This window comes from Pecten maximus, chromosome 1 (assembly GCF_902652985.1).
Source record: "Pecten maximus chromosome 1, xPecMax1.1, whole genome shotgun sequence".
NCBI lineage: Eukaryota > Metazoa > Mollusca > Bivalvia > Pectinida > Pectinidae > Pecten > Pecten maximus.
The window spans coordinates 47021502-47042518 of NC_047015.1; the positions used below are offsets into that span (position 1 = coordinate 47021502).

A 21017-nucleotide genomic window follows, 5' to 3' on the forward strand; every position below is an offset into this window, starting at 1 on the left:
GCTCCATAGCAACAACCCACAACGGTTGTGTTAGTAAGTGTTTGGGTAGTGTTGATAACGTGTTCGACGGAAACCCAAACGACAAGCAGGAGGGAGTGAAAGGAGGACCACACACACAATGGCTGCTGCTGTAACAACTCTTATGAGCAGGGAGATTCCCCCTGAAAAGCCGAATTTGCAGCCTCCACCGCCCAGAGCGGAGATGGAGACCACTTACACTGGCAACACTGGAAATGATATGGGGATATCGACGATGGGATTCAGAGCTTCGAAATATTCTCCAAACGAGTGGCACGAAAGCAACTATGGAAAATATTATCATTCTTTTGCCGACCGTGATAATGCAGAGAGGATCCGACACGAATCTAAAAGGTGTGCCAACGAAACGGAATCAACCACCAACAAAACACAGGCGGAGGTCACGAAAAAATTAGGAGAACGAATTCAGGACATTAACTTCTGGAAATTCGAATTGGAAAGGGAGATTCGTGATGTAATTGCAGAAACAGATGTGCTTCTAGATCAGAAAAAACGTCTCGAGAACGCAACTCGAGCCACAGAAATCCCCCTGCACATCTCGACAGATAATCTCAACTGTCGTCAGAGGCGCACGGGAGTTGACCTAGTCCAAGACAGTGTTGAATTGGCTCTGTTAAAGGTACGTAACAGTACATTCTATTCACCAAAATCGATTGATTGTGTGGTGTTTTAAATTTAACTTTAAAATAACTATTTGTTTATAATCGAGCGGTTATGTTCTTGTCGCCTATTAAGATGTTCACAGTACAATATTGAGTGCTTTACATTAAATTAAAAAAAAATTAATCTAGTTTTCCTAGTATCAGTAGACTTACCCTATATCTCTATCAAATAGGCCTATCCTGTATCTCATTTCATTTCAAAATATTTCATTGCCATCACAACAAATATAAAAAGTATTCTTACATAGAAAAGTATTATAGTTAAGTATTAACAAAAGGGATTGGACTGTTGCCTACTAGTAGTATTACTAGCCCTTTCCTGAACCTGAAGATTTCCTGTTTTATATTCCTTCCCGCTGTTTATATTTCAGGTGGGTTAGGCCTATTATACATTTTAATTGATATAAATCAGTCACACAGTTGTATACAAATGAATTTATATATATATATTTTTTTTTTTAAGGAGGTAGAAATGATTAACAATGTACAAGATTTGCTTAGGAAGACCACAGACCAAGCTGAAAAACAGATTAAGTAAGTAAGACTGCATCAACTAGTGTATACTTATAAATATGTTTTGGTACCAAAAATGACATATTTGATATTAATAAATGCTTAGGTTGGTTATGCTGTTTTACAGCTTAGAACTCACTGAAGTGTGATGTCACATGACATTCACACATATAACAACTCAAATAAACAAACAGCTCAAGTGGCATTATTAAGATGTTTAACATTTATATGAACCATTAAACAGGTAAGCTTATACCTCTTATAGATCTTATCAATATTATATTTGATACAAGTAAAATAATGATATCATTACTTTTTTCATAGATTGAACCGAGAAGCAAAACAGAACTTGGAGATGGACTGGAGTGATAAGAAAGATTCCCTAGAAATTGACACATGTTCTGGTGCTCTGAGAAATGGTCACACAAATAAACAATTTTATTCAGGAGCAGCAAAATTTGAAGAAATGTAAGAACCTGTAGAAATTTTCAATTAACAAACAGGTTGTTGTTGATTTAATTCATCATTTAATGAAGAGTTTAAATGATATTTAATAATTACCACAGATGTTCCTTTTACTGTTTGGAGTGTGCCAATTCAAATATACTATTCACTTCATACCTTAATCATGGGTGTTAAATCTCATGTTTAGATCACTAGGCTTGATGACAGGTGCTGACAATTTTGATAGCTTACATACATATTTTGGTAAAAAATATTTTGGTAAAAAATAAGTTTAGTAACATGTCCTATACACTGGAGTGTCATATTAGTGGAATTAACTGGGATGTTTTTGTGTAAATATTGAATCATCTTTGAAAATGAAATTAAATGCAGATTGCTTGATTTCTTACTTCATTTAATTAAAAATCATGTTTATTAACAATATTTGATCCGTTGAAACAGTCAGTCAACACCTGAGTCCTGGGCACAGTACACACATGATAACATAGTGAGGGCTGAACACGAGAGGATGGCCTCCATCCAGCTTAGACAACTGATCGATAATATTCTGGAGGATACATCTCGTGATATGAGGGAACAATGTGATACTGTCGACCTCAACTTCCAGAAGAGAATTGAAGAAATGGAAGATGCTAAGACAAAGATGGAGGAAAACCTTCAAAAGGTAAAAAAGCAAAAAAATGGAAAGTACAAGATTCCTGTGAGCAGAAAGCAACTCTTAGTTATATACCATAAATGTTTTAATCTGTTTCTTTTTTTCTTGGTAATAGCAGCAAATGTTCTTTTTTGTCAATTTATTTTTACAATCGAAACATTATATACATGTAGTTATCATAATTTCCTTTCAATTTCATTGTGTGAATATTGATGCCTTATTTGAAGGTTGACTGTTTGATCCATTATAAGACAAGTTTTAGTTACAAGGTATGTTTGAATGTTGATAACTTATTCAGTGTGACTTATGCTTCAGATTTGTGATGAAATTGCTCAAATGGAAAAGAACATAGATATGCTTAGGAAAGCTATCCGCGATAAGGAGAATCCCATGAAGGTATCTCAGACAAGATTGGACAACAGGACATTCCGGCCTGGAGTCGAGCTCTGCCGTGATCCAGTGCAATACAAGTAAGTTCTAGTAAAAAATGTAAAGCACCTCAAATTATTTCACACAGTATATTGTATATTATTTTTCATTGATACTCTATAAAATGATGACCCAAATTTCTTTTAGTCTTTTTTTTTCTGAATTGAAAAAGGAATTTTTTTTTTTTATTTCATTATTTTCAATTATATACAGAAAGTCTAAATTTCTATGGCATTAAAAATAAATGTTGGGAAGTGCTAGTTTGACATTTCCTTTCATTTTTGATCACTTTGAAAATATGTTATTTTTCTTTAAAATAAAAATGTTGTGCACAATATATTATCTAAAACAAAATATATTATGAAAAATTTATGAAATAAATGATTTTTAAAAACCAGAACAGTATAAAGAATCAGTAAATGACACAGTCTCTTTTAATATGAATCATATATCCTCCATAAAACGTTTTTGAAAAATAAATAATTATTGTTGAATTCCTCTGGCTTTGATTTTATTCTAATATGAAATCATTTACTGGTAGACATCATATCACAGCACACAGCATTGTTTTTTTTCTTTTCTTCAATGCCATTTGAGGTATTTCATGGAAAACGTCGATATTTCATTCATTTGTTATTGTTAATTATTTTGCATTGTAGATTGGTCGGCGAAGTTAACGAGATCAGTCAATCCATTGATGCCCTGACAGAGAGGTTGAACAACTCTGAGAATTCACGTAAGGATCTTCAAGACAACAGGATGGCACTGGAAAAGGAAATTTCTACCAAGAAAAACAGCATTTTTATTGATAGAGACAAATGTGTGACCGTACGAACCAGGTACCCAACCACCCTGAAACTGCAGGGATACCAGTAAATTTAAGAACACTTTCAAATGTTGTCTGTTGACATTTTTCCTTATCAGTATTCAGGGTGCCCTGGCCTGAAATCTTGCTAACTTATATCCAAATCACCCAATAAACACTGTCAATTTATGTATCATGCCAAGCTTCTTTGATCGACAGTTTTGCACTGCACATCATTATCCTTAAATGGAGACTCATCAATTTTTGCTCTGAATCATGTGTGTTCTTTTATACGTTCTCTCAATCCAGTAACAGGATTCAAACAGAGTTGTGTTTATTTCTCAAATAGTCAAACAATAAAACTGAAAAGTTATTTCCTATTTTTTAATTTTTTTTGCTCTTTTTAAAAGATTTTCATAAAAAAGTAATTAAGAGGATTTTCTACAAAATTTGTGGACAAAAATACTGTGATACTATATATATATATATGTAAATTATTATGTGATGTAAATACATGTAAATCTTCATAAGAGGTTTGTTGCAATGGTGGGCTGAATACATAATATATCATAGTTGTAATGTGAATAAAATATCATATTTGGCATGATTTGTTTTCATGTTTTTTATCAAGCTTGACTGAATTGCCGTGGTTCCATGGGATTTAGCCCGAGTTTTCTCTGGCCTGAGCCTACACCAGACATGGTGTCAGGGCCAGAGAAAACTCGGCTACATGGGATATCAAAAATCCATTAACATTTGCTTGGTGATACTTCAACAGTAACAACACAGTTAAACAGAAAGCATCTATATATTGAGATGAAATTTAACATAAAACCCTAGATTACAGACAAGTCAGTGAGGGCCCTGCAGTGTGTCTGTGTCTATACCTGAACTACCCCAAGTCATACACTGACATAGAATTTCTTCTTAAATATGCTGTAACATACAAATTATACTATGACCTTGACCATAACATTGGCCACTTTTTAAATTCCCATTGCACATTTGTATTTTGACAGAGTATCATCATGCATGTGATACTTCAGAACATTTTGCCTTCAGTAAGGGCCTTATATGATCTACTTTAAAATACATTCCTAGTTAAAATGTTTAATTTATGTCTACGTTGGGCAGTTGCCAGGTACTGACCGTAGGCCGGTGGTTTTTCTCCGGGTACTCCAGCTTTCCTCCATCTCCAAAACCTGGCACGTCCTTAAATGACCCTGGCTGTTAATAGGACGTTAAACAAAATAAACCAAACCAAAAGTTACTCATGTCTCTCCTGTTCCATTGATATGAAATGTAACTAGCTAATCTCAGGAACTGCTGATTTTGGGCTGTCGAGTGGCAGCAGGGGCATTTTTATCTTGCAGGTATTTTCTAGTTTTAGTAACAGCTACCTTGATGTTGACCTTAAGGAAGTTTTTAAACTGACAGATTACTGGAAACCTTATGTGTACTCTGCTATACAACTATAAGCCAACAAAACACATAATAACGAATACATTTTTGACAGTAGAATATGGAGCTAATACCTGTGAGCACTTGATTTCTATCTAAAGTAAGTGTGACCTTGATCTTTGACCTTCAATGCTTAAAAGCATTTGCAAGCAAGCACTTTAAGAAAGAAGCAGTGTATGAAGAGTCAGTTTGATTGGCAAAAGCAAACTAAGTTATTGCACGGAAACTGATTATCTATATTAAGCAACAGTGACCTTGACCTTTGACACAGAAAATCAAGCACTTTCAATAAGAAAGCATTGTTTGAAGTTTGAGTTTGATTGGCCCATTAGGAACTCAAGTTATTGCACTGAAATAAAAGTGCTGACAGATGGATCGATACAGTAGGTGATTACAATAGATCACCCAAAATATGAGTGAAATTTGAATGATGAATAAAAAATTAATAATTATTGGGCTCAGGAATCTAGATTTAAGACCATATCTAAATTGAGTGAGAATTTGATTTATACATAAATTAATGATACCTTGCAACAACAAATATGAAACCCTATTATGACATCAATCTTGATGAAATTTATTCATTGATTGGCATTGAACTGATAGAATGCCAACCTGACAATTCAACTTCAACATAAATCGCTTAAATAACAATTACCCGTATGAAATCAATGATTCAGAATTGAAGCATGCCATTCATAGGGACCTGAATGTCATTTGAATTTGTTAGTCATATATAACGTATTTAGTAGTTACCATACAATGGCAAATATATGAAATAAATCAAGATTATGAAGAAATGTCTGAGAATGCAATGTTACCCTTGGACATTGATCCCCAGTGGTGTCAGAGTGTGTAGTGCCGTGTCCAGTAGTATTCTGATTTTCTCCTACGGGAGGTAAATTCAGAGGGTCCAGGATATGAATGACTTTGATATTCTACATCCTGATGAAGCCTCAATAAGGCGAAACAGGTAGATAGACAATAAACAATGAACCAATGAGGTCCTTCTGACTGTTGTGATTGATCCCTCCTACTCTAATGAATAGGATTCAAGGCTGAAGTGTAATGCTACTAAACTGTCTCTTTATATTCTAATGTCCTGTAGGTGTTCATGCATCGATGTTAAAGCAGATTTTTCGTTTAGTTTCTCCTACATATTGTTCTTTGCATTTAGAGCATGTGACGAGGCAGACCAGGTTTTTGGTTGTGCAGCATCCTCTAAGTTAGCATGTGTACTTATGTTTGGTGTGTGTGTGCTAACAAAGCGTTTACTTTTGTTTGTGGAATGGCAGACTATAGTAGCGATTTGGCTCAAGATCTACTTCCAGGTGGTTAGGAAGGTCTGGTCTTGGATATTACTGGGGTACAAGTGTATGATGAGGCCATTGGGCGGCATGTTGCGCTGGAGGCTCTCCTTTAAGTAGTCCGCCAGGTATTGTGATTGAAGCATGCTAAAGAAACTATTCCAAGCTTCTTTGTAGAGTGTCATTGCAGTGGTCGTTTGTTTAACTCTTTTAGCCGCTTTAGTGGGTGGGTATTCAATGTTGGAGCTTTTCGGTTTAAGTTGACCCTAGTTGATAATGATGGTGCGAGAGACAGAGGATGATAATTCATAACTGTTGCAAAATACTACTCCACGCCATCTGACAACAACTTTGCGCAACTCCTCACGGGACTGCGCCACCCTACACCACCATGCCACCCCTGCCACGCTGCGCCACCCTCCACAGCCTATATTAGAGAGCGTCAAGCTACACCTCTGAAGAGTTACAATTGTTACGAAAGTAGTCAGGTTCTCTAATCAGGTACCCACACAAACCGGACTTGGGTAGACCATTCCTTCAATTTGACCTATATTATACAGTCCAGAACAAAATTTATCAGATATAAATCAGATTGCATACTATCCAATGTTTAAAACATTGCATTGGGCCAATATAAAATCATACAAGACTTATTTGATTCAACATAATAATTTATTTAAAATGTTCATGAAATATTAAACAAATGTATATATTATTATGTATTGGTACCTGGTACATGTATGTAATTATAATTAACAGTAAATGTACTACAAATGTTTTAACAGAAAATAAAATTTAACAATCCCATACATCCTGGTACATTGTACATGTACCAGGAAAATGATTCTGATTGGGCCATGTTGACAATACCATTTTTTCATGTTAAAAAGTACAAAGTTCCAAAGTATGAACAGAAATTATCTTTCATGCAACATGCTGATATAAAACTAAAATGGAGGAGAGGAGTGAACAATGTCACTGCCATTGACACAGGGGCTTGGCACTATTTTCCAAACGACAGTCCATATATCATCGTGTATATATATATGGACTTTCGTTTGGAAAATTGTGCCAAGTCTCTTTGGCCAGTGACACTGGATGTAAAGTAATTTTAAAAAGTGATTCTTTACAAACGTTAGAGTTCCATTTAAATTGATTAGTTATGATGAATTTGAATTTCTGTGGATGTAAACATTCTGTGTTTGAAAACAGAGCAAGCAATCCCAGAGTGATCTTGGTGCCCACCTTCAAATGACCTTTTTTGGATCTCTGTAAGACTGCAGATCTTTTCTCTACTTTTCTATTCTTCCTTTTGATCATTTAAAAAACAAGAGGAACCTACATATTAAATCTGAGAAATATCCATCACAAACTCAAATAGGATTAACTAACTTCAAATAATCCAATTGGAATCTAAATGAAATTCAAGAAAGATTCATAAGAATGTTCTGAGAAATAGCGATACCAAACTTAAACTGTCAGCCATCTTAACCGTTTTCTGATCAATTGCAAAATGGAACACACACATCTAAGGACCAGGTAGAAACTATGTGAAATTTGAGAAAGATCCACGAAGTTTCTGAGGAAAAGTAACCCGCATTTGGCAGTTGCCTGATATACTGACCATAGGCAAGTGTTTTTTTTTCTGGGTACTGCAGCTTTCCTCCACCTCCAAAACCAGGCATGTCCTTAAATGACCTTGCCTGTTAATAGGTCGTTAACATGTATTGTTATAAGTTTTTGTGGAAATAATTGCACAAACTAATATGAAATATCTTTTCAAGTTAAACTTACTAAAATATTAAGCAAACAACAAAGAATATTGAGAACAATGGAAGTACAGCACTGAAATTAGCCAAGTGATAATAAGAAATTAGAGGTCGGCAACTGCTGTTACTGAGCAGGCCATCTACTGTAAAACTACAACAGTGTAATGATATCGAAGTGTGTGTGTATATAGTATTCTACTCTAAAATCTAGACCCAACATATAATTTGTATAAGTTTCACTAAACTTACATTAACAATGAAGTCTAAACTCATGGGAACACCCATAAATTAAATTGTTCTATGTGCAACATAATAAATATATTTATCCTTGCTAGCTATTAATGTTGTATCTTAGCAGTTCAGATTTGCAGAGAATTTTGCTGTGAGTCGGTTACCAAAAGGAACATGATCTTATTCATCTATGCATAATCTTATATATTCAAAAGATATTTCAGTAATAGGAATTAGATATTTCTATTTTTAGTAACAAAGAAAGTATACAGGATATTAGGATTTGATCAGTTCATAAAAGTTCAGGCATTTTCGGGGAGATTCCTCCAGCTCCTGAATTGTATCCTTTACCATCACAGGGAAAGACTTGTTTGAGGTCAGCACAGAATACAGGGATCGGAACATCCATATTGTCTCACTGTAACACAACAAAAACACACATTTTATTTTGTTTTTGGAAATAGACATTTATTGTCTTTCTATAATTATTTACTTTGCATTAAATTTACTTTAGAAATAATTTCTTATATGCAATGCAAGACCTAATAGATGAATCAAGCATCCTGATAATATATACAATCACCCTTACACAATCTGATAAGCTTTATACATCATAATCATAAAGGAACATAACATATAACAATATTTCTGTAAGAATGCTCCATATATGAAATCTAAAAGATAAGAGAGTTATCTACACTCCTGCAAAATTCTATACTGTACAGCTGCTGGTGTTTAGTTTATAGAAATTAATACACCCCGTCCCCACCGTTACAGGAATTTCCCTATTTTGGAACAATTTTACTCTCTTCACCTGGGTTTGTAGTGTCCACATCTCATCAATGGTAACACTTTAGTTGCTATGGTATCCAAAAGTCGTAACTGCAGCTGCTCATACTGGATTTGGAACACAAGGGCCGTGTATCGGTCAAGATCTTTTGAACTTTTGTATTGCAAGCAATTGTGAGGTCTGGACAAGGCATTATAAAGACAAGGATCTGAAAGGAAATGGAACCATTTCAATGTACCCTTAAAGAGCAGTGGTGATTGACCAAAATTACCTCCTAGTGCTATATTTGACATATTTTATAGTATCTTACGGCAATGGCATACAACAAACTAAATCTAGACCTGGGAAACATTTAAATTTCATTCCTCAGCTTGCATGGACTGCTAGCTGTCTTATAATTCTAGATATTACCAGAATTAATCTATAAAAACCTTTTAGGACTATTGGCTTAAAAAACTAAACAAAAAATACCCAGTTCCATCTTACCCATTTTGATTGAAGCTGGTAACCAGAATTGTGATGTAAAAGAAACTTTGGGAGGGTTCACAACCCTTCTGGGTTGTCTCCCCTCACAGGAAATGCTTGATAACACATCTAAACAAATGAAAAAAACAACAACTTAAGACATGAAGACAACCTAAAACATTTGGCCATTCTTTGGGGTTTTCTAAAATTATTACAAGCAACACATATCTAATTTTTACATGCTGTCAGTGATGCAAACAATAAGCAAGAAATTCGTTACAGCCAAAAAGTCTAACTGAACTAAGGAGATAGATGGCTCAATAAAATTGTCTACAAGATGTTATTATAATCAAAATATACCAATTTGTTACAGATGAAAAAAAAAAAAAATAGGGCATTACCACATACGGTCATAAAAAAAGAGGCCCAATGGACCTGCATCACACACATGGTATTCACTGATTCTCTATAGCTGTCTTTCAATATATCAAAAAAAAATTGACTCCTATGACATTTAATGTGGTTCAAGGTCATTTCCTTATATATACAATGTACTTGGAGACATTCAAATGGAAACTTTACATCAGATGGATGAAGAATGGTGTGGCACCACAGCATAAGCTCACTAGACCCTCGGGCAAGCCAGTTTAAGATATAACGAGCAATAAAGGCTATCCTATAAAACAAACAGTTCATGTTTTAACTGAATTTGTTATATTGTCATGTGTTTCGATATTTGGTTTGTTTTATATTTTGTTTATTAACCAACTGAACACACCTGGATTAAACTTCAGCCGTTCTTCTTCAGTTTTGTAGAAAACAGTCAATATAAACTCCACAAGACTTTTGGCACGTAATACATCATAACAGGACCAGTTATCTGCTGTTCAAAAAGAAAACAAGTGACCATATATACGGTGTACAATACTACAATATTACACACCAACAGTTCACCACATCACCAATGGCATGTAAAAATAAAGTAAATTGCTCCTGATTTTCCTATCATCCTCAGGAGTACATTTTTCTAGAATTCAAGTTTTGATATGAAAATCTATTGAAAAACATCCAGTATAACCAGAAAGAAATAGATTGGCAGTATTCATCCCATGAAGATGTTTCCTGTAGAAGGATAGCTTTCATATATATTCATTGTTAAGGTGTGATGGATACAATATTTATTAATCAAGCTTTTCCATGGACACATAACTATGGGTAACTGATTGGCCTGAAGTAATCAATGATCACTCTTTTTACAAAAAATTTTCAACCTACCCCTACATGTTCCTGAAAGGAATAATGACTTTCCTGTTATTATGATGACTGGAGGTAAATATGATAGGTCATTCTGATTGGACAATATAAATACTCAGGTATTAACCTATACATAAGGTTATGTGCTCAGCATGCTGTTACAACTGGGATTAATGTGTTAAAATGAAGTAAATAAATATATGTGGTGTAGTATGATACTAAACTGACCTGTTTCATGGAGGTCAAGGTCACAAAGAATCTGTAGAAGGTTTGTGTAGATATTGGTGATGGCTGTCACTTTCCTCCCCACAGATTGAGCTTCATTCCGCTCAAACTAAAAAAAAAAAGCAAAGTCTTGTGTTAGTTCTCTAAGGTAAGTACCAACATCCTAGTCCCACAGGACTGAAACTTATTTACTTATTTTGTTACATTTGTTACTTTTTTCTGTGTTCAAACAAAGAAAATAATGGATTGTAGAATTTTCAAGAAGAAGAATATTTTGAAACTGTTCTAGAAATAGGTTTCTACCTGGTGTGGGGAAGGGGGGTTTATTGAAAATTAACATCGAATAAATCCTGCCTTTGCATTTTCCCCTCGTTACTTACCATAGATTCAACTTTGGCCACAAACTCCTGGCGACTAGTACAGACATCCACCTTCTGTGTCATTCCCTGTAGTTTTATCTTCTCGCGTAGTCTTACATTATTGGCGTAGAGTCTGCGAAGTTTTCCAGGAATGGACAACTTCTTCCTTAATAAGTTAAAAATCATTTTCAAAATAAAACTCTGTAAAAAATCTGTATTCATTAACACAATTGGAAGCAAATTTTATGAGAATTTATAATTACTATACCCACTGTTTGTGAGTTTCATCGAATTCTCCATAGAAAATCCATAATGGATATAAGACATTTTCCATATTAAAGTTAATATTTTGTCTATACCAAAATAGCTTTTCTAATGGAAAAATTGCTGTTGGTAAGAAAGTTGTTTTTATTATAAACCTTCCTGAAACAAGGGCCAGGTCAAGTTTGCATGTACCCTTCATTTCATTTACCAATCGCCTGTATGCCATTATTTTTCTTTACTCCCAAATAATATCTTTTTTTCTACAGATTGCCAAAATATTGCCAAACCAAAATCAATGTTATAGAAAGGTTTGATTGTGTATCATAGTATTCAATAAAAGATTTCACATATACAGTAATAAGATTTAAGAAACTTTTCTCTTGAAATCTAAATGTACTGACCATGATGTTAATGTGAAGTTACCAAGTTTAACACAACAACCAGTTTGGATTTTAAGCGTGACATTTTGGTAACTACACACTGTCACTTTTATCAGAAAAATGACCAGTGCAGTGTATGTACACTGAGGTGGTAAGCAATCTACACTTAGGTACATTGAGGTGGTAAGTGTACGTGTTGTAATATCAAATCTACAGGTCTGTACCAGTCTACACTTAGGTACATCGAGGTGGTAAGTGTACGTGTTGTTATATCAAATTAGCAGGTTTACACCAGTCTACACTTAGGTACATCGAGGTGGTAAGCAATCTACACTTAGGTACATCGAGGTGGTAAGTGTACAGGTTGTAATAGTAAATCAACAGGTCTGTACCAGTCTACACTAAGGTACATTGAGGTGGTAAGTGTACGTATTGTTATATCAAATCTACAGGTCTGTACCAGTCTACACTTAGGTACATCGAGGTGGTAAGCAATCTACACTTAGGTACATTGAGGTGCAATCTAATTAAAATTAGACTTGTAATTTCCGTTCCTCTACGATACACTGCAATACAAGATCTAACAACACCCCGTAGGAGGTCATCTCAGCATGACCTTTGAGCTATAAATATAAGCCAATGATAATTGTTCAATGACGTCATCAGTCAACCAATGACAAACAGCCTTATACGAGCCTTCGGTTGCGTCTCCTTAGTATTGGAGACTCAAATCAGCGCTTGATTTGAAATATGCAAAATTTCACAAACTTTGGTAGACTACTCAAATGGCTACAATAATAAAAAAAAGTTGCTAATCCCTGGGCGTTACATTGAAAGAAGAACAGAAAACGATAAGGCCTATATATTGTCTTAGTCAACAGGACGGACTGTGTTGCCAACCGGATTTCGAAAACCGTTACCGTACACGTTATTCCCTACCAAACTATTTTTACACGACCTTGCTGTCCTCACTGTCTCTCTCTCTCTCTCTCTCTTTTGTATGATTAATGAAAAATCTCACAGGCAGCACGCGTTTGTAAAAATATAAATCTGTTGAAGTGTTCTCGGTGAGGTGGAATGGGTGAAGCCATGTTGTTTACCGTTGCTATCGACCATCGGAATACCTCGGGAACGTTACATAAGTATTTATACTTCCGAAGAATGAAATCACACCGAAAATTTCATAGGCGACGCGCTGATTGGCTGAGCTCAAAGGTCATGAGATGAACTCCTACGGGGCATCGTTAGATCTTGTATTGCAGTCTAATTTTAGATTGATTGAGGTGGTAAGTGTACGTGTTGTAATATCAAACTACAGGTCTGTACCAGTCTACACTTAGGTACATTGAGGTGGTAAGTGTACGTGTTGTAATATCAAATCTACAGGTCTATACCAGTCTACACTTAGGTACATTGAGGTGGTAAGTGTACGTGTTGTAATATCAAATCTACAAGTCTGTACCAGCCTACACTTAGGTACATTGAGGTGGTGAGTGTACGTGTTGTAATATCAAATCTACAGGTCTGTACCAGCCTACACTTAGGTACATTGAGGTGGTGAGTGTACGTGTTGTAATATCAAATCTACAGGTCTGTACCAGTCTACACTAAGGTACATTGAGGTGGTAAGTGTTTGTGTTGTAATATCAAATCAACACGTCTATACCAGCCTACACTTAGGTACATTGAGGTGGTAAGTGTACGTGTTGTAATATCAAATCTACAGGTCTGTACCAGTCTACACTTAGGTACATTGAGGTGGTAAGTGTACGTGTTGTAATATCAAATCTACAGGTCTGTACCAGTCTACACTAAGGTACATTGAGGTGGTAAGTGTACGTGTTGTAATATCAAATCTACAGGTCTGTACCAGTCTACACTAAGGTACATTGAGGTGGTAAGTGTACGTGTTGTAATATCAAATCAACAGGTCTATACCAGTCTACACTTAGGTACATTGAGGTGGTAAGTGTACGTGTTGTAATAGTAAATCTACAGGTCTGTACCAGCCTACACTTAGGTACATTGACGTGGTAAGTGTATGTGTTGTAATAGTAAATCTACAGGTCTGTACCAGCCTACACTTATGTACATTGAGGTGGAAAGTGTATGTGTTGTAATATCAAATCTACAGGTCTATACCAGTCTACACTAAGGTACATTGAGGTGGTAAGTGTACGTGTTGTAATATCAAATCTACAGGTCTGTACCAGCCTACACTTAGGTACATTGAAGTGGTAAGCAATCTACACTAAGGTACATTGAGGTGGTAAGTGTACGTGTTGTAATATCAAATCTACAGGTCTGTACCAGTCTACACTTAGGTACATTGAGGTGGTAAGTGTATGTGTTGTAATATCAAATCTACAGGTCTATACCAGTCTACACTTAGGTACATTGAAGTGGTAAGCATTGTGACATCTCTGTGTACAAACACTCCACTGGTCCAACTTACCAACCTAAAGAAAATGTTTCATAATACAGACTCATGGTAATGGTGTAACAACACTTCTTGGTCAGTGTTGATGTTGATACTGTACTTATAGAAGTTTATTATTTTTGTTCAAAAAGCAAATTATTATAATCATTAACGATATGAGCCTAATGTTTGAAGAAAGGTTGGCAGTAAATTTTGAAGATACAAACCCATCAGTAAGTAGACAAAATCTGTTTTCCTTTTCTCTCTCTTGTGTATCTGTATCCTCCTTGACATGGAGGTTCTCAAGGTTTTCTACCACAGCTGATTTCTCTAGGGAGTTCTTTGCAATCATATGTGTTTCCTCTTCTTGTTTTTCAGATTGGTTAGATTCTATACTACTATTGTGTACAGACGTAGTTTTATCATCACAGATCTTATCATCAACAAACATGTCTAATTTCTCTGTTGTCATTTCATCATCTTTTTCAAATTTATAATTATCCTTCCCAGTTTGTTTCTGTATAGAACTAGAGTTTCGTTCAGTAACAGCTGTTCTTTTAGATGGGACAGAAGATCTATTTTGTATAGGATTAACTGTTTTACACTTAGCTCCCGAAGATATACGCTTTTCTACCTGTCGTTTTGGTACAGTAAGACGCGGGTTGGTTTGAAAGGGTGCTGTCAAATGAGCTGCTACCACTTTCTTGCCTCCTCGCATACTAGCACTGGAAGACCCCCTCCCAACAGATCTGCCACGCTGAATTTGACCTTGATCTTGGCGTGTTGTTGAAGATTTAGCTGTAACCTGATCTTGAGACTTAGAGTTTGTTCCTTTTTTGAGGTTATGAGTGACTTTTTCATTTGCAGTTTTTCTCGTGAGATTGTTGACCGGTGAGACTGTAGGGATGGGATCACTTTTCACAGAATCCTGATGAGAAATTTCCACAGAACGCTTTGTGGTACCATCTCCATTTTTCTCTCGAACGTTTGGCTTCTGTTTTCGTCCAGATTCTTTAATCTTTCAATAAAATAAAAGATAAATTTTTTGCTTTGTAATAATGATATGAAGCAAAACCAGACAATAAAACATTGAAAGAATAATAAATGTACATGTATATACTTTACAGATTCATTGATATTAAGCATATGTTCAAATAAACAAAATGAATACAGTTGATTCCCTAAGAAGTACCTACCCTTTGTTGGACCTCCCGGGCTGCCTGTGCCTTGTTGAGCATCTTGTCCATCATTGCTATTTCAGACTTTTCAGCAGATGTCAGGGTACCTGGTTTCAGACAAACACAAGTAATTTACTTACAATATCTTCCTGCTGATATTAACAATTGTAATTAACATCAAATGACCATCTGGCTTTCTAAATGTGTAGGTTACCTTTGGTTGGGATGCAGTGAAATTGAGTATAATCTTTTCTAAATTTATGTTGGAACACCTATACTTCCATGGATTCTGCAACTGTGTAGGAAAGTACAGTTCATTAAATTTTGTAACTGTACTTCCACAAAAAGTTATGTGAAGAGTTCCTAAATTATCACATGGAAGTAGAATTTATAGAATTTGTTGAAAGTAATTATAGAAGCATGCTACCTGGTAGGTTCCTTCAAAAACAATAACATATACATGTTTAGCATTTCTTGGCTTCTACCAGCTACTGCGGAGGTTATTTGGGAACAAGTGGACTAATAATGTCTATAAATATATACAGTTGTATGGGAATATTGTAAAGTAAGGGAACATATAAGGATGCTTATTATATTGGAGCATCTTTTCTCTTACTTGGACAGGAGCATCAACAATTTTACCAGTGTGAGATTTTCTCATCACACTTTAGGGTTGAGACAAGCTTCACATTTATTGCACATTCTCAACAACTGTATGATGTCACAGCAACAATACAATAATGTATGATGTCACAGCAACAATACAATAATGTATGACGTCACAACAACAATACAATAATGTATGATGTCACAACAACAATACAATAATGTATGATGTCACAACAACAATACAATAATGTACGATGTCACAACAACAATACAATAATGTACGATGTCACAGCAACAATACAATAATGTATGATGTCACAACAACAATACAATAATGTATGATGTCACAACAACAATACAATAATGTACGATGTCACAACAACAATACAATAATGTATGATGTCACAGCAACAATACAATAATGTATGATGTCACAACAACAATACAATAATGTATGATGTCACAGCAACAATACAATAATGTATGACGTCACAACAACAATACAATAATGTATGATGTCACAGCAACAATACAATAATGTATGACGTCACAACAACAATACAATAATGTATGATGTCACAGCAACAATACAATAATGTATGATGTCACAGCAAAAATACACTAATGTATGATGTCACAGCAACAATACAATAATGTATGACGTCACAACAACAATACAATAATGTATGATGTCACAGCAACAATACAATAATGTATGACGTCACAGCAACAATACAATAATGTATGATGTCACAACAACAATACAATAATGTATGACGTCACAACAACAATACAATAATGTATGATGTCACAGCAACAATACAATAATGTATGATGTCACAGCAACAATACAATAATGTATGATGTCACAGCAACAATACAATAATGTATGATGTCACAACAACAATACAATAATGTATGACGTCACAACAACAATACAATAATGTATGATGTCACAACAACAATACAATAATGTATGACGTCACAACAACAATACAATAATGTATGATGTCACAGCAACAATACAATAATGTCAAAGTGACAATTCAATCAAGTCACATCAGCATTGTCTTGTATTGATGTAACATCAATGTAAGATACAGAGGAGGATAAGAGAAATAATTCATCCTCTCAGGAGTGAGACGGGGGAAGCTCAACCCTTGGGTAAGATTCTTAATGTGCCAATCACTTTGCAATTAAGACCTACATGTATTTGGCAACTTGAAAATATTCCCCTCAGGTTGAGATCTTCCTATCTAAGGGGATGAAACATCAATCTTCACTGCATATATAGTTTTAAAATAACTGCTCTGTCACCTTGACCATTATCTAAAACATTCAGACCACAGTTTACCTTGAGGCTGACCACTGGTCTGGACACCATCACGATCTTTTCCTGTTATCTCTGTATCACCATTTCTTTTCCGTGGCCTGGTCAAGAAATTTATCAACAAATAATAAAGGATATCATTTACAGATTTTATATAACATATTCTAGTGAGTTCAACATTTCAAATACTTTTTGAACCAATATATGAATTTTCCCTTTACCAAAAGTTTTAAGGTAACACAAATAATGTAGGTTTATTTCTTATTAATACATCAGGAGGCTTTTAAGGTCTTCACTACTTCCCTTAATTCGCTTTAACATGTCAAGGTACAAAATATACCTTACACTACATTCCATATGGATTTGTGCATATGTGACACATTAAGTATACCCAAGTAATAATTTTGCAACCACAAGGGTTCAAAATAAGCTCTTTATAACTAGCAAAATGCCAGTTTAATTGTAGGAAATGCTACTTAAATTTTTTTCTACTTGCAAATTTTTGCTATTATGTATTCAACGACAATCTTTTCATGTATGTGATATTATGCAAGCATATATAGTGAAAATATAAGTGGAAAATAGATACCAACATTAGAAATTATCATTTCATGACGAACAAAATCTTTCCGATAAGTGGTGTGATTCCTGTATTTTCTCTACTTCTCTTTATATAAAAATTAATGAAAACACTGCTATAAAAATTGCTAGTTCAAAATTCCATTTTGCTAGTGGAAATTTGAGGCATTAACAATGAATTGCTAGTGATGAAAAAAGTTAATTTCGACCCCTGGCCACACTTCAAAGATATATGTGTACACCATGGGCACCTCTACATCCATTGGGCCCTGTCCCTCTGTCCCAAAGGGGAGGCAAAAAAATCATGTAACATTGAAATTAATTGGCACAAAGATGATTCATATCAAATCAGTTAAATCCCATTGCACTGGAAATGTAGTCTAAAGTAAAGATTATCCTTAACTCTGTTAGGCCAGGGAGCTCATCCTCTGTTTATAATACAACCCAATCAGATTAAAATCATATATTGATCTACACTCTCATTTTGTAAACTCCTAATTTATATTTCTCTATCTTAGCACAGGTCCTAGCCTCGTCTGTCAATACATCCAATATATAATCAAGGATTATATATTGGATGTATTGACAGACGAGGCTAGGACCTGTGATCTTAGTCTTAATTAATCAAATCAAGTTTCATTTAATGTTGATTTATGTTAAAACAGTACAACATTAGCTCTACTGACCTACTAAAATCAACAATTAATGATATGCACAATTACATAATAAATAAAACACACATGATTACTATAAGAGTTTACTTTGAAATCTATTTTGACCCCTTGTAATTTTACTTCTGGTTCACATTTGATTGAAATTAGTCTTTATCTATGATGCTGATATACAGTATGGTTATTAAATTTACAATGTTTTATAATATATTTTACCAAGGTTTGAACAGGCTTTTTCTTGCACAACAAAGCTTCTGTAGGTAAACATTTCTTCTTTCTATGTCTTCAAGAGTCTTCAGTAAAATATCTATACTGAAAAACAAAGATACAAGTACATTATAAAGATATCAATTTCACTTGAAAATATAATTTAAGATAAGTACTGACAATTACTTCAGTAACTGTAAATAATCATATAAACTGGCTGTTGTAACTAGAACTGTCTTCCAGGGGCCAACTCATACCGCCTGCCACCCACGAGGTTATATGTAGAATAATATGATATTAATTGTAAAGTCAGGGTCAAGGTCAATTTAGCTTTCCGAAATGGGTAGGTAAAGTCTACCTGTTATAGATTAAGCACATGTAAAATGTATCAGGATTATTGTTGGTAATTTAAGTTGAAATCCCACTGCATTTATGTGACAAGGACTTATAGTAATGGGAAACCATTTCAGAAGTTCCACAAATGCCTCCCATATTCCTAAAGATGCAAATGTGGTTTCTATGGCAACGAAACCAATGCAGTTGAATTTGCAGTCCCTAAAACCCTATAAACAAAATTTTCATAGAAATAAAACAATATCTAAATTTCCACCAATTAGAAGCTTCCATGTGGTTACTATGGCAGCCAGTTGAATTCAGTCCCATTAAATACATCCTTTATACAAATTTTCATAAATGGACAATATTTAAATTTTGACCATTAAGAAGCCTCTGTGTGGTTACTATAGTAACAAAACCCATTCAGTTGGGGGGGGGGGGGGGGGGGGGCTTCCTCAATATTTTAAAGTAAAAGGAAATGTCGATTTCAATGAAAATATATCAGAACCCGTGGAACTCGCTTTAACAACTAGATCTGATTAATGAGGAACACTAAAAATTAATGGGAAAAAAATGAAAAAAATGAAAGTGGCTCTCACAAAACACATAGTGAGGCAGAGAGGTGGAGGATGTTAAAAAGTGTAACGGATGTTGAAATTGAATGCAGAAAAGTGCTTTTTAACATGTAAGTAGAGGTAACGCACTAACGTGTTACATTGTACAGGGGGAGGGGGCTGTTTAATGAGAATAAAGATGTTAGCCTAAGCTTCGATTCTAAGCTTATACATTATTGTAGTTTAGAATACATGCCTTGTTTCTACATTACAAAATATTACATTTATGCCTAAAGCTTATACATCGTACCATACTATGACACCATATCATGCAACCTGTTAATCAGTTAGTTGTCTTCTAAATAAAGGGTATATGATATCTTATATACATGTAAATACAATTATCTTAATCAAAAGGCTAAAATCACAAATGGCTTGCCATACAATATACACATCTTTTCACTGAAAAATCGAGAACATGAAATAATATATAGATATAAGATATATCTATTTATTGACAAAATACAGATATCTATTAATATTATAGATATAATACAGTCTATGTTACAAGGTGTTTACATTTTTTTTATGGGTGGGTGGAACCGTGGGGGTAATTTAGTCTAGTATACTATTATGCATGTGGATTTGGACCTATTAATGGCCTAGTGTGCATTGTGTTATTCTTTAAACTAACCCTCCATCCCACCATCACCACCACCACCAAAAATATTTGTTTTAAACCTTAAAATCTGAAAATTTGGTAACTGAACAACAGTACAGATTAGTAGACTGTAATTCTCAGGTCCCTGTGTTTATTTCCTGATTAACGCTGAGACTGAGTGAGTAAGGTGATTATAGCTGCGCTCTTCTAAAGCTTTGCCATCATTCATATTATGATCTTTAGTAATCAGTGAGATACACAGTAACACTTTACCTTTCCGTGATAAAAATTGAATTCTGATCGCTCTTGGCAGCCATTAGTATAAACTAACTACATCAAGAATAAACTTAACGAGAGTCGTTTGGGGTGTCATCACTGTCAAACGTTTAGATGATCCTAA

The 21017-nt window shown here is 34.7% G+C and overlaps 2 protein-coding genes across 3 annotated transcripts; one reads left to right on the forward strand and one right to left on the reverse strand.

Annotated features, from left to right (window-relative positions):
- LOC117335712 (tektin-4-like) lies at positions 1–4170 on the forward strand. Its single transcript, XM_033895885.1, has 6 exons — positions 1–658; positions 1165–1235; positions 1539–1682; positions 2121–2343; positions 2650–2804; positions 3423–4170. The coding sequence occupies exons 1-6, from the start codon at positions 119–121 to the stop codon at positions 3637–3639; spliced, it is 1350 nt and encodes a 449-aa protein (XP_033751776.1). The 5' UTR covers positions 1–118; the 3' UTR covers positions 3640–4170.
- Positions 4171–7012: 2842 nt separating this feature from the next.
- On the reverse strand, positions 7013–21000 carry LOC117335734. 2 transcript variants are annotated; one of them, XM_033895920.1, is made up of 11 exons: positions 20891–21000; positions 19076–19171; positions 17634–17710; positions 15689–15777; positions 14720–15510; positions 11451–11595; positions 11074–11179; positions 10370–10471; positions 9613–9720; positions 9151–9334; positions 7013–8754 (listed from the first exon to the last, which is right to left on the reverse strand). In XM_033895920.1, the coding sequence occupies exons 1-11, from the start codon at positions 20932–20934 to the stop codon at positions 8613–8615; spliced, it is 1884 nt and encodes a 627-aa protein (XP_033751811.1). In that variant the 5' UTR covers positions 20935–21000; the 3' UTR covers positions 7013–8612. The 2 variants fall into 2 exon arrangements, with proteins under 2 accessions (XP_033751811.1, XP_033751802.1); XM_033895911.1 differs by having other exon boundaries at positions 10370–10474.
- Between the last annotated feature and the right edge of the window lie 17 nt (positions 21001–21017).

Excerpts from the sequence above, each read along its gene's own strand:
- LOC117335712 (XM_033895885.1), top strand. The coding sequence starts at position 119 with ATGGCTGCTGCTGTAACAACTCTTATGAGCAGGGAGATTCCCCCTGAA. Across the intron at positions 659-1,164 it reads TTGAATTGGCTCTGTTAAAG|GAGGTAGAAATGATTAACAA; the intron begins GTACGTAACAGT and ends TTTTTTTTTAAG. Across the intron at positions 2,344-2,649 it reads TGGAGGAAAACCTTCAAAAG|ATTTGTGATGAAATTGCTCA; the intron begins GTAAAAAAGCAA and ends CTTATGCTTCAG.
- LOC117335734 (XM_033895911.1), bottom strand. The coding sequence starts at position 20,934 with ATGGCTGCCAAGAGCGATCAGAATTCAATTTTTATCACGGAAAG. Across the intron at positions 19,172-20,890 it reads TCAATTTTTATCACGGAAAG|TATAGATATTTTACTGAAGA; the intron begins GTAAAGTGTTAC and ends TTTGTTTTTCAG. Across the intron at positions 9,335-9,612 it reads ACCAGCTTCAATCAAAATGG|ATCCTTGTCTTTATAATGCC; the intron begins GTAAGATGGAAC and ends ATTTCCTTTCAG.